Below are 13823 nucleotides of genomic sequence, written 5' to 3' on the forward strand. Positions count from 1 at the left end.
CGTAGTTGTAGAGCTAGGCCGATGTGATGATCGTAAACTACTCAAAGAATTCTCTGATTGGCTGGAAACACATTGATTGTTTTGGAAACCACTCAAACCCTTTTCTGATTGGCTATCTACTTTGCAAACTACCTCATAAACTACCGGCAAAACTATAAAAAGCTAGACCTACCCCCGTTGGGTCTCTTTCGTTCTTATGATTAGAGTCATAGACTTGCTGTAGCTTGAACGAAGGAATATTCTACAATGCGTGGCGACCCGATTTGCAGGAGGGAGGACTGTTCTCCTTTCGACATTGGCTTGAATTTTAAAGAAATTGGCTCTTCATCACCACAAGATAAGCTGGGGTTCATTGAGAATGTGTGGAAACCAGGTGAGATTTTTGATTTCCCACTGTCAATAGAAAATAGAAAGCCTCGTAAGTTTGTCTTTGAATGGCTTAGAAGATATCCCTGGCTTGCATACTCTAAATATCTCGATGGAGCATTTTGTTTTCCCTGCGTTTTGTTTGGAGTAGAATCTGGTAGAAATGCTCATAAATTAGACAAGTTGTTGAAGTCCCCACTCACATGTTGGACTTCAGCGGCTTCGAGACTTACAAAACACGCTAGCGGTAAATGTGAGATGCACAATTTTGCTGTAATTGCCATGGATAACTTTTTGAAAACAATGAGGCAGCAAGCGGTCCCAGTAGATCAGCAGTTGAATAATATTATTCAACAGCAAATCGATAGAAATAGGACGGTCCTTAAGTCTTTGTTTGAAACGATAATTTTCTGTGGGCGAAACAACATAGCTCTCCGGGGTCAACGCGATGATGACCCAACAAATGCTAGTCTATCAGGAAACTTTCAGGCTCTGCTAGAATTTCGAGTGCAGAGTGGTGATCAAATACTGCAGAATCACCTGGAAACTGCACCCAGAAATGCAACTTACATTTCTAAAACCATCCAGAATCAGATGATAGAAACAGTAGGTTCTTACATTTTAACTAGTTTGTCAAAGGAAATCAGAGACAGTAAGTTTTTCTCTGTTATGGCAGATGAAGCTGCAGACATTTCTAACAAAGAAAATCTTTCTTTAGTGATAAGATTTCTTGATTCAAGAAATATAATTAGAGAAGAATTTATTGGGTTTTCTCTTTGTGATGAGGGAACAACTGGAGCTGCCATCAAAGATAAAATACTTACAGCAGTAGCAGAATTAGGACTTTCTATGGACGACTGCAGAGGCCAGTGTTATGATGGGGCAGGCAATATGGCAGGTTGCTTGAATGGAGTTTCAACACTTATAAGAAATGAATTTGACAAAGCAATTTATGTTCACTGTATGAACCACAGGCTGAATTTGTGTGTTGCTGACACATGCCAACAACCACTTGTTAGAAACATGATGGATACTGTTAAAAGAATTTCTGATTTTTTTAACAATTCACCAAAGAGACAGCAGTATTTGGTCATGAAGGTTAAAGAGATAATGCCTCAAGTTAACCATACTGTTCTGATAAATGTATGCCGAACAAGATGGATCGAAAGAATAGAAGGAATGGACAGAGTTGTAGAACTTCTTCGTCCTGTTGTTGCTACGCTTGAAGACATATCAATGAACAACAATGATCTTGGAACTGGGGACTGGAATCGACCTAGTAGAAATGATGCACAGACCTTACTGAATGCAATAACTTTTTCATTTATTGTTGCTATTGTTATTGTTAGACACATGTTAGATTTAACCCGACCTCTCACTGTCAAATTACAAAAGAAAGCAATGGATCTTCTCAAGGCAAAGGATGAACTTGCACTTTTAAAGTCAGTCTTAACAGAGATGAGAACTGACATTGATGCCAGGCACAATGCACTCTACCAGGAAGCTGTCACTTTAGCAGGTCAAGTTTCAGTTCAACCAACCATGCCTAGAGTAGCTCAGAGACAAGTTCACAGAGCCAATGCTGCAGCCCGAAACCCTGAAGAATATTATAGGACAAATTTAACTGTAGTTTTTCTAGACCATATAGTCCAACAACTGAACAACAGATTTCAAGATGATGTGTTTGTTTGCTACAGAGCACTTTCAGTTATTCCATCAATTATGCTGGCCACTGGTATTGTTTGGAAGGATAATGTGTTAGCCTTTTGTGAACATTATAGGCAGGATATACCTAATTATGCAGGTTTACAAGCAGAACTTATTCTGTGGGAGAGAATGTGGATGAGGAAAGATGATCTAGGAGAGGAAATCCCTGATAGTTTAGAAGGGACACTTGAGCACATTGACAATGTTGCTTATGCTAATATACATACCATACTTCAAATCCTTATAACTATCCCTATGTCATCTGCTTCTTGTGAAAGGTCCATTTCAACCCTCCGTAATCTTAAGAACTACTTAAGAAATACTATGGCTCAAGACAGAATGAATGGACTGGCACTGATGCATTCCCACAGAGACATGGACTTAGATCTTGAGGAAATAATAGATTTATTTGCTACTTTAAATCCTAGACGAATGAGAATGGAGAATATCTTACAGTAATATTTTATATAATATTTTTTGGACCACCACTCCAGTGTTCTTAGAGTACTTGTGAGTTATGCTCCATCTGGATTAATAATTATCTGATTTTTAATCCTTAAACTGATGGGGAACAGTACAGGAACAAGGTGGAATTTTTAAAAACTTATTCTTTTCTGAAATCTATAATATTGTTCACTGGGTTTTAATTAAGCTTGAATGGTCTTTACATATTCTCAACTGAACTCAGCAATGAATTCATCTATAGTGGAACACCTCAATCTAAATAAGGTAATGTATTCATTTTGTATAATTTGCTAGTACATGTAAATTCTAGTACACTGATATTGTGACTGTATGTTCTCTATCTTTCATAAAGTATTCAATTTGCTGCCATGCCACTTTTCCTTTAATAGCATATATTTTGCATTGTACTTTTACATACTAATACTTTTGATGTCATTTTTTTCACATGATGTCCTTTGATGTGCTAGATTCTTCAACTGAGATAAATCTGTACAAGGATCTTGACTGCAGACAGCATGCTATGGTAGATGTATCCTTTTAGGCAGTTTATAACTAATAGGGGTATGGTGGGTTGGGTATAAATTCAGAGTAAACTACTCATGTCCAAACCCTGGATCCACCCCTGCTCATCTGTACAGCAGATGGTTATCCACCACCATCCATATCATGGACAAAGGCTAATGGTGTCAAAGCTGGTCACACAGTAGCTGGGGGAACACTTAGAATACCTGATGCTATCAAAACAGATGCTGGCAAGTACATATGTACAGCAAAGAACACCTATGACAGCAGGGAACACACTAACAGTGCAACTGCAACTGTCATAGTAAAATGTAAGTATACCTATGCTGCGGGATTTCAGTTCATTGGACTTCCTCAGGGTATATATCATCTCTCGATACATACTCTTTGACGCTATTTTAAGAATCTATGATGCTATTTTTTAGGATATTTGTTTCTATTTCTGGAATCTTTGATGCTATTTTTAGAATCTTTGATGCTTCTGGTTTTGCATATTACTTGCACAATTTTAACAAATGACATCCATTTCCTTGTTTTTGATCCCCTCGCTATTCGGGTTATGATTGTAACGTGTTTTTTGCTGCAATCGTGACAGATCAGGTTTCTATCATCTTCGACAAGTTCCTAAATAGAACAATGAATGAGAGCGACTCCCTGAGTATCAAGTGTGATGCAGATGGAAACCCACCACCAACTATCAAATGGAAGACACCAACAGGATCTGTTTACACAGGAAATATCTACAACATCCCGTCAGTCAGCACATCACATGCAGGGACATACACGTGTACAGCTAGTAACGGGATAGGAAAAGAAGCAGTGGCCAGTATACAAGTTACTGTGCAGTGTAGGTACAAATACTATATAGCCTTGACTGTTGAACTAAATAAGATCTGTATAAATCACTTAAACTTATCTCTTTCTTTGATTCTTTTCAAATTCAGACAAACCGGCGATAGATTTATCAAATTCTTCTTTTAGTTTAAAATCATGGAGTGGCAACAGTATTTATCTAAGATGTAAAGCAACTGGTTTACCTGCACCAAGAATATCATGGTACAAACCAACAAATCAACTGATCACTACAGGTGTCAACATTGTACCCGGGGGTAGTGAAGTAACAGTACTGACAACTGCTGACCAAGGAGACTATGGACAGTACAAGTGTCGGGCAACAAACATCCTGGGAAGTGATGAGAACGTCATCAATGTCACTCAACTGTGTAAGTATAGATTAGGTCATGCATGTAAAACCATTACCAGCAATTTATCCAACCTAGGGATCGAGTACCAAAACTTCTGGAAAGTAAAAAATATTTTTTCCATACGGCATTGAGATGTTGTTACTGAAGATCTGTTTGCTCATCTAGCTATCCCAGGTCCTGTTACTATAACGATAACCGAGATTGAAGCATCATCAGCAAATGTGAGATGGACCAAACCTGCTGATGATGGTGGAAGTCCTGTCACTGGGTACCTACTGGAAACTGATTCACACATCTTTTTAAGGACAATTGACAAGCACACCGTACTAACAGGCTTAAAGAAGGACAGTCGGTATAGGGTTATAGTATATGCTAAGAATGATATTGGTTATGGAGTGTCATCGACCAAGATGATCACTACCAAGAAAACAGGTAAGTAAAACCAATCATTAGTTAGCTAACTATAATTTAACTTAATTTTAAAATATCAGCCTATAGTCAGAAAACCTTCCAGTTTTTATCGATGTCCTGAAACAACGTCCGGGCTAATAACAGTTAGGGCAAAGGTAACTCACAGATCGAAATGGAATTTAGCTGGTGAGCTTTTGTGTATGGAAACATTTAAATCAAGGAAGAGGCATAACATAGTCTACTCACTTGTGATAACAAGTGTAGAGTTAGTACCAAGGGAGACCCAGATTGATGTGGCATGGGAGTTAACTGCACTGGGGAGGGGGGATTCACTACAGCAACTGCACCACAACAACTGCACTACAGCTAATTTATCCTAGATTCTCATTCCGTCATAGCTACGTTTACTGCTTATAGGTAACCGTAATTTCCCGAGAGAATGATTTTATTAAACAACTGCTGATTACTTTACATTGCTCTTAATTAAGGTAGACCAGACATTCCAGAACTGTTGACTTCCCTACTCATAGAAGCCGAATCTAAAAGAAAAGTTCTTTTAACGTGGAAAAAACCTGATGACAATGGGGCAACGATTTCACGTTACACTATCTACATGAAAGAAAAAAATGAACAATCTGCCTGGAATAAGATAGAGGATGTCAGAGATTATCTTCTAGTGGAATGCATTGTGGGAACGAAAGTTAAATATGGAAAGACGTACAAGTTTACAGTTACTGCGTGGAATAAATATGGAGAAAGCATCAAGGATGAACGTAATGTTAAGACTGTAAATACTACAGCAGATAAGACTTCATATGCCAGTGGTATGTACATCACCTTAGTATTTTATAGTACAGTTTATTTCATTCTGGGCGAGGTATGGCCGGGTTAAAGAAACTTGCTTTTCGATGATCTCATAAAGAATTTTTTGAATGATTTCTAAACTGTTTAACTTCTTAGGTAAATCAGTTAATAGCTGTCCAATGGGAGGCTCGAAGTACAGTAAGTCCTAAGAATGATAACAATATGAAGCAACTCTACAAGAATAACTCAAGTCAAATATAACTTATTTAGTCATTTGTTGTTTATTATTGAAACTTTGAAATTTCTCTTACCAGTCACTACTGTTCTTGGAGTCATTATCGCAATTCTTGTTCTCTCTCTTGGTTTGAATTTACTGCAATTTCTGTGGTCGAGAAAAAAAGACAGATTACATTGTAAGTGTGCGTCAAACTGGTCTTTGCAATAGTAGTTACCTGTAGGTACCTTAGGATATGTTTTCTATGAGAAATGGCCTAATATTGTTTTTCTCCCATTTCCTGGCAATGGGGAAATGGGGTTGGTTTTTGTTGTATTATTCCCAGCACTTACCAGGAACCGTCCGGAACCAAGAACGATACAACTTTATTGATATTGCAAAGTTGTCATGTGTCACACACTAATCCAATAAACTTCAGCGAATTTCACTTTTTTTTAACAACATAATATCAAAAAAAAAAGCTTAATCCAAAGCAGAGAAAATGAAGGTATCCGTTCTGGGCTTCTCCTTCTTAATCTTCTCACTTGATAAAGTGTGTGCAATCATATGACCCAAAATTCCTTGAGATATGGATAACAGTAAAACAGCCGCCATGTTGGTTGATCTAACAAGAGAAGCTAATGAGGAATGCTTTGTTATCGTCAACTAAGATGAAGTAATAAGAAGAGATAAGTAGCTAAAAACAAGTGTGAGCTTAAGATGAAGTAACATGCACATGCTGTATAATTGCGTTTTCTTCATTAACTTTGAATTTGTTGCCATTCAGGTCTAAAACGAAAGCAAGGTAACCAAAGGTAAAACATAATAAATAAAACATCATGGATAAGAAAATTATAAACATGTTTATGCACATCATATATATAATTGTCTACCGTTACGAAAATGATATATTGTTCCTCTTTATTTTTTGCTTATTTTCAGAACCAAAAAAGCAGCGGATGAGGAGATCTACTCTGTAAGTGGATGCCAATTACTTAACACTATATATTTATTCATGTTGCCATTGATTTAGAGACTTCTTTTTTCTTTAAGAACGAACTTGAGATGAATAAGAAGGTGGTATCCGCTGTTACAACATCATTTCCACAGCCGCCTAGCAATACAGGACCAGAATATGAAACCATACAACAGCTAAATGAGATTGCAAGTCCTCAAGAAGAAATTCCGCCCAATCATCCCAAACATTATGAGGAGCTCAATCTTCCAGATACCGCTGAACAAGGGGTCCAAAGACCAGTGTACGAGCCACTTCGAACAAGATCCGTGGAACGCAATGTGCGGCTTGATAATAATAACGGGCAACACCCATATGAGCCCCTGAATATTGGAAACCAAGACTCTACCTATGAATCCCTGCAGACTAATAGCAGGGAGTCTGCCATATGACAATAATATAAGTTCAAGAACATTCAGGTTAATGTGAAATTGTATTATCATTTATAAACGAAAGTGTTCAAGAGTGTTAGACTTAGAGCCATCTGGAATAGTAAAAATGTATATATTATTTGATTAACCGAAAAAGTCAGTGTGATTTAGGAATAAAACTAATGTAAGAAGTAAGAATACCGAATATATTATTACGTCTTGTATAAAAGCATTGTTTTTAATGCGTAATAAGTATTAATGCAACGCAATTAATGCAAATATTTTCTTGATTGTGACATATCCATCATATTTTTAAGAAATCGAATGAAAATGATCGTATTTAATGGTCTTCATGAAAATGAAAGGCAATCTCCAAAGATGAAAAAAATACATGCAGTAATTCATTATCTAATATTTTAATAGTAATTATCTGCTTTAAACTTATTGAGTTGGATACTTTATCAAGATAAGCATGCTTTCCCTTTGAATTATCTTATTTGATACATTGACAGTGGTCTGTGTCTTGATTTTGCTTGTCGCGACGGAGACACCGTACTCGATGGTACTAAAGGCGAATTTGATTAACTACGGGCAGTAACGAGCATCCTGCGGTGGCGCTGTTGCACACTTCTACCCAGTCGTCACTCATGCTTTTTTAAAGCACGCGCGATAGCTTTTGGAAACGAGAGAGAATAAGTGACGACACTTTGCTTTTATCTTCCTTCCTTCCCTTGATTCACCGCAAACTCACTAATTCCTTCCCATCAACCCAAGCGTGATATCGAAAAGATAAGAGAAGCGACTGGGTACGAGTCTGAGATCAATAAGACAAGAGAAGCGACTGGGTACGAGTCAGGCGTTGTTGTTGGTACTTACAGAGCCAAGTATGAAACGGCCGTTAATTTGCTAGAATACGTTTATTTTGGAGTAAAACAACGATTTCGCAGTTAAGGAACACAACGGAAAAATAAACAAAAAGGATAACAATATTTTGATTCAATTAAACGGGAATAAACTATAAAAATCCAATCCGAGTTTAGGTCTTCTAGTGCCCTTGCGTTACCCAGTAAAACAGACAAACGGTGGAATGAAGTACAAAAGGTCAACCACGACAAACGTGTTCATGTGCATAATTAATTTTTGCTTTTACAGCAGCAAGACTTGCTGATACTGAACACCATCTGTTCGGATTTCATATAAAACAGTCCACCATATCTTCAAAGTGTTAGTTTTCTGGATGTCAAATTCTTCCTCACGATGAGTGTTGGACAGATACCTAATATTTTTTATTACATTCTTGGTTACATCGGTGCATTGTATTTACTTCCTTACGTAGGTAAGTCTATTACTAAATTATATATTACTTATTTATGTTGTTTTTATACATTCTACAGTGATTCCTAATACTGTATCTACAAATTAACAGCGATCAATGTTTGAAGGTGGTCAACTAAAGTTTTGATGATTAGTAAGATAAAACCAGTTTATCAATGAAAACGGTTCGATTCTAATACCATAACATTGTAAGCATTGTCGTTCAAAAAGTTCAAGGTAGTCACACTGCAATGTCTACACTGGTAATGGACGAATGTTGTTTCGTCTGAAGTTAAAGAGCATAAGAACCCTTCGACAATACTTTAAGTACTGATTCTACATGAAGTAAATAGTTGAATGGTAAAAATATTTCTTGATTTGAGTGATGCGTTTCTAAGTTATGAAGGTTTATACTTCCAATATGCTAATAAGTGTGACGTCTATTAAGGCTTAATTAAATATACAAAATCCAACTGGTTCATAGATACAGTATTTAAAAAGCATCATTATTTTACTCATGGTTTACATGAAAGCTATTTAAAATTTGTATTTTCAAGATGGCCAGCATTTAGTATTACTAGTTACAACAAAAACACCCAAATACCTTACCTGACGTCACCATCATTAACACGGAAAGTATATTTATCTTGCCCAAATAAAACGAAAAACGAATTTCTTTCGAATCATTCATATTTAAGAGACATCATTTCATTGTCAAATGCAAGTAATAATATTACATGAAAATTGCTGTTTTCTAGACACAACAGTTCGCTTCACTCATTTCCCTCCCAGTGTGTTGTACGTATCTAGTGGAGGAACAGCCAGGTTTGTGTGGGACTACCATGTGGACGATAGAAGACTAGAGTTTCAATCCAACTCACCATTATGGTCTTATAAGAAGGGAGGTAATGAATGGAGAATCGGTAGTGATGACAAGTACACCAACAACTGGAGTTTTGTCATCAATAGAGTAACATGTCCACCAAGATTAATGAACCCTGATAGAGTAAGCAGAGAATCCAATGCTACTCTAGTCATTACTAACGTGACTACCGCCGATAGTGGGATATATAAATGTAGTCTGATACCTAAAGCAGGAGACAATATCAACCACCAAGTGCAACTAGTTGTGACAGGTATTTTTTTAATAGTCTTTAAGCCAACATTTGCATATCTTGAACAGCTAAGCAATTATATTTTCAGGTTGTTGTCTTTCTGCCATAAGCCTGGAACAGCTTTAAATATTAAAGTAAACAAAAAATAAGATTGTACTGTATTGGTCGCTATATAATTCAAATATCAGTGAGAGACCGAAAATAAACAAGACGCTCTTGGAGCGTGCACTGGGTTGCCTTATAAGCGGGTATGCTGGAGCTTATTTAAATCAATCTTTGTAACGTACAGCTATTTGAGGGTAGGGGGTACTTTGGACCATTTTGAACAAAATGTTTTTGTACAAACTATTGCCTCTTCAACGTGTTTACATAAACGTGATGTTTTCTACTACATTTTCTTTAAAAGTAACCCCCAAGTTCCAGCCACAGCCACCACTAACAAAGAATATAGCAGAGGGTCAAGATTTGAGTCTGCCTTGCACTGCTGTTGGTCCACCAACACCTAACGTCAAGTGGGTACAGATAGCAGGTCACGTGACCAAGATTACAGGAACAGGAAGTGCTACCCTGAGAATACCAAACATTAGAAGAGATCAGAATGGGACGTACGAGTGTCAGGCCAGGAACAACCCTGATGAGAATCCAGTCACTGCACAGACTATGGTAGTAGTATACTGTAAGTATAGAATTCCTTATTTAATGAAGTATAAATGCCCATAATTTTAAAATTCCTCCTTCCCTTCTGAACTATTAGATTTACCTGGAATCAACACATCAGAGTCTTCTATGACTTTAAAGTCATGGAACGGTAACAGTATTCGACTGAGATGTTTTACAACTGGTTTACCTGCACCACGGATATCATGGTACAAACCAACAAATCAACTGATCACTACAGGTGTTAACATTGTACCCGGCGGGGGTAGTGTGGTGACAGTACTGACAACTGCTGACCAAGGGGACTATGGGCAGTATAAATGTCGGGCAACAAACATCCTGGGAAGTGATGAGAACGTCATCAATGTCACTCAACTGTGTAAGTATAGATTAGGTCATGCATGTAAAACCATTACCAGCAATTTATCCAACCTAGGGATCGAGTACCAAAACTTCTGGAAAGTAAAATATATTTTTTTCCATACGGCATTGAGATGTTGTTACTGAAGATCTGTTTGCTCATCTAGCTATCCCAGGTCCTGTTACTATAACGATAACCGAGATTGAAGCATCATCAGCAAATGTGAGATGGACCAAACCTGCTGATGATGGTGGAAGTCCTGTCACTGGGTACCTACTGGAAACTGATTCACACATCTTTTTAAGGACAATTGACAAGCACACCGTACTAACAGGCTTAAAGAAGGACAGTCGGTATAGGGTTATAGTATATGCTAAGAATGATATTGGTTATGGAGTGTCATCGACCAAGATGATCACTACCAAGAAAACAGGTAAGTAAAACCAATCATTAGTTAGCTAACTATAATTTAACTTAATTTTAAAATATCAGCCTATAGTCAGAAAACCTTCCAGTTTTTATCGATGTCCTGAAACAACGTCCGGGCTAATAACAGTTAGGGCAAAGGTAACTCACAGATCGAAATGGAATTTAGCTGGTGAGCTTTTGTGTATGGAAACATTTAAATCAAGGAAGAGGCATAACATAGTCTACTCACTTGTGATAACAAGTGTAGAGTTAGTACCAAGGGAGACCCAGATTGATGTGGCATGGGAGTTATCTGCACTGGGGAGGGGATTCACTACAGCAACTGCACCACAACAACTGCACTACAGCTAATTTATCCTAGATTCTCATTACGCCATATCTACGTTTACTGCTTATAGGTAACCGTAATTTCCCGAGAGAATGATTCTATTAAACAACTGCTGATTACCTTACATTGCTCTTAATTAAGGTAGACCAGACATTCCAGAACTGTTGACTTCCCTACTCATAGAGGCGGAATCTAAAAGAAAAGTTCTTTTAACGTGGAAAAAACCTGATGACAATGGGGCAACGATATCACGTTACACTATCTACATGAAAGAAGAAAACGAACAGTTTGACTGGAATAAGATAGAGGATGTCAAAGATTCTCTTCTATTGGAATGCATTGTGGGAACGAAAGTTAAATATGGAAAGAAGTACAAGTTTACAGTTACTGCGTGGAATAAATATGGAGAGAGCATCAAGGATGAACGTAATGTTAAGACTGTAAATACTACAGCAGATAAGACTGCATATGCCAGTGGTATGTACATGCATGGCCTTAGTATTTATTTCAGTATATTTCTTTCTGGGCGAGGTATGGTCGGGATAAAGAAGTTTGCTTTTCGATGATATAAATTTTTTTTTTTTTAATGATTTCTAAACTGTGTTTAACTTCTTAGGTAAATCAGTTAATAGCTGTCCAATGGTAGGCTCGAAGTACAGTAAGTCCTAAGAATGATAACAATACAATGCAACTCTACAAGAATAACTCAACCCACAATAAAACTTATTTAGTCATTTGTTGTTTATTATTAAAACTTTGATATTTCTCTTACCAGCCACTACTGTTCTAGGAGTCATTATCGCAATTCTCGTTCTCTCTCTTGGTTTGAATTTACTGCAATTTCTGTGGTCGAGAAAAAAAGACAGATTACATTGTAAGTGTGCGTCAATCTGGTCATTGCAATAGGAGTTACCTGTAGGTATCTTAGGATATTTTTTCTATGAGAAATGGCCGCTATGACGTAACATGCACATGCTATGTATAATTATGATTTCTTCATTAACTTTACATTTACATTGCCATTCAGGTCTAAAACGAAAGCAAGGTAACCAAAGGTAAAACATAATGAATAAAACATCATGGATAAGAAAACTATAAACATGTTTATCATCACATATATATAATAACCTAAGTTTATGAAAATGATATATTGTTCCTCTTTTTGTTTAATTCCAGAACCAAAAATGCGGCTGATGAGGAGATCTACTCTGTAAGTGGATGCCATTTACTTAACACTATATATTTATTCATATTGCCATTGATTTAGAGACTTCTTTTTTCTTTAAGAACGAACTTGAGATGGATAAAAAGGTGGTATCCGCTGTTACAACATCATTTCCACAGCCGCCTAGCAATACAGGACCAGAATATGAAACCATACAACAGCTAAATGAGATTGCAAGTCCTCAAGAAGAAATTCCGCCCAATCATCTCAAACATTATGAGGATCTCAATCTCCCAGATACCTCTGAACAAGGTGTCCGAAGACCAGTGTACGAGCCACTTCGAACAAGATCCGTGGAACGCAATGTGCGGCTTGATAATAATAACGAGCAACACCCATATGAACCCCTGAATATAAGAAACCAACACTCTACTTATCAATCCCTGCAGACTAATAGCAGCGAGTTTGTCTTATAAAGCTAGAAAACATTAATGTTAAACAAAAAGGTGCCAACAAGCGTTGGACATGCAGATTCACTTTTCTTTAATTTATTGCCAAACAGTGACATCAGAGGATAAAATGTTACAGTATATAAATTATAACTAAATGGGGATAAAAATTAATCCAGTTTTAATAATCAATAAATGGGGGGAAATTTCAATTGTGAAATAAGACTTTTTTGAAACGTAATGACCATGGCCGGCAACACTCATATGAATCCTTGAATATTGGAAACCAAGACTCTACCTATGAATCCCTGCAGACTAATAGCAGGGAGTCGGCCATATGACAATAATAGGAGTTCAAGAATATTCAGGTTAACTTGAAATGGTATTATCATTTATAAACGAAAGTGTTCAAGAGTGTTAGCCTTGAGTCATTTGGAATAGTAAACATACTCTTTGATTAACCTATCAATCCCTGCAGACATGTGCTTGAGAATACTCAGGTCACAATAAGCATTCAACGGCCTTATATATGTACAGAAATATTGAAAAAATTATCATAATCATTTTACATCTAATAGCAACTCGAATAAGGAATATTGACTCTTGATACTTGATTATTTGTTACGTTATATCAACAAAGAAACAAAGAAACATTTAAATGGCACTGCCTTTAAATTACTAGAGTACGTTTATTTGGAGTTAAACAACAATTTAGTGCAGCAAAGGAACACAGCTGACAAAATAAGTAAACAAGTATAACAATATTTTGATTTAATTAATCGGCAAATACTATAAAAATCCAATCCAAGTTTAGTTCTTCTAGTGCCCTTGCGTTACCCATTAAAACAGACAAACGCTGTAGTGAAGTACAAAAGGTCAACCGCGAGAAACAAATGTGCATAATTAAAATTTGCATTTGATGCAG

General features: G+C 36.8%; 2 protein-coding genes across 3 annotated transcripts; both read left to right on the top strand.

The window, feature by feature from the left end:
* Positions 1-200: 200 nt before the first annotated feature.
* Positions 201-3170, top strand: LOC148913867 (52 kDa repressor of the inhibitor of the protein kinase-like). 2 transcript variants are annotated; one of them, XM_089025803.1, is made up of 3 exons: positions 230-373; positions 1153-2802; positions 3006-3163. In XM_089025803.1, exons 1-2 carry the CDS (start codon positions 359-361, stop codon positions 2530-2532), a joined length of 1395 nt encoding a protein of 464 aa, XP_088881929.1. In that variant the 5' UTR covers positions 230-358; the 3' UTR covers positions 2533-2802; positions 3006-3163. The 2 variants fall into 2 exon arrangements, with proteins under 2 accessions (XP_088881928.1, XP_088881929.1); XM_089025802.1 differs by having other exon boundaries at positions 201-2802; positions 3006-3170.
* LOC148913868 (twitchin-like) lies at positions 2987-13562 on the top strand. The gene is made up of 21 exons (XM_089024204.1): positions 2987-3061; positions 3215-3371; positions 3656-3907; positions 4005-4283; positions 4431-4697; positions 5165-5500; positions 5637-5678; positions 5795-5893; positions 6482-6509; positions 6637-6670; positions 6748-7096; positions 9153-9530; positions 9916-10185; positions 10264-10545; positions 10694-10960; positions 11426-11761; positions 11901-11942; positions 12060-12158; positions 12312-12339; positions 12461-12494; positions 12572-13562. The coding sequence occupies exons 1-21, from the start codon at positions 2987-2989 to the stop codon at positions 12923-12925; spliced, it is 4008 nt and encodes a 1335-aa protein (XP_088880330.1). The 3' UTR covers positions 12926-13562.
* The last annotated feature ends 261 nt before the right edge of the window (positions 13563-13823 follow it).

This window comes from Actinia tenebrosa, unplaced genomic scaffold (genome assembly GCF_029948245.1).
Source record: "Actinia tenebrosa isolate PJP-AT-01 unplaced genomic scaffold, QUT_ActTen_1.0 PGA_scaffold0__85_contigs__length_37466705, whole genome shotgun sequence".
NCBI lineage: Eukaryota > Metazoa > Cnidaria > Anthozoa > Actiniaria > Actiniidae > Actinia > Actinia tenebrosa.

Coding starts and splice junctions, on each gene's coding strand:
- LOC148913867 (XM_089025802.1), top strand. CDS start 247: ATGCGTGGCGACCCGATTTGCAGGAGGGAGGACTGTTCTCCTTTCGAC.
- LOC148913868 (XM_089024204.1), top strand. CDS start 2,987: ATGTCCTTTGATGTGCTAGATTCTTCAACTGAGATAAATCTGTACAAG. Junction 10,186..10,263: donor GACTATGGTAGTAGTATACT/GTAAGTATAGAA, acceptor CTGAACTATTAG/ATTTACCTGGAATCAACACA. Junction 10,961..11,425: donor GATCACTACCAAGAAAACAG/GTAAGTAAAACC, acceptor CTCTTAATTAAG/GTAGACCAGACATTCCAGAA.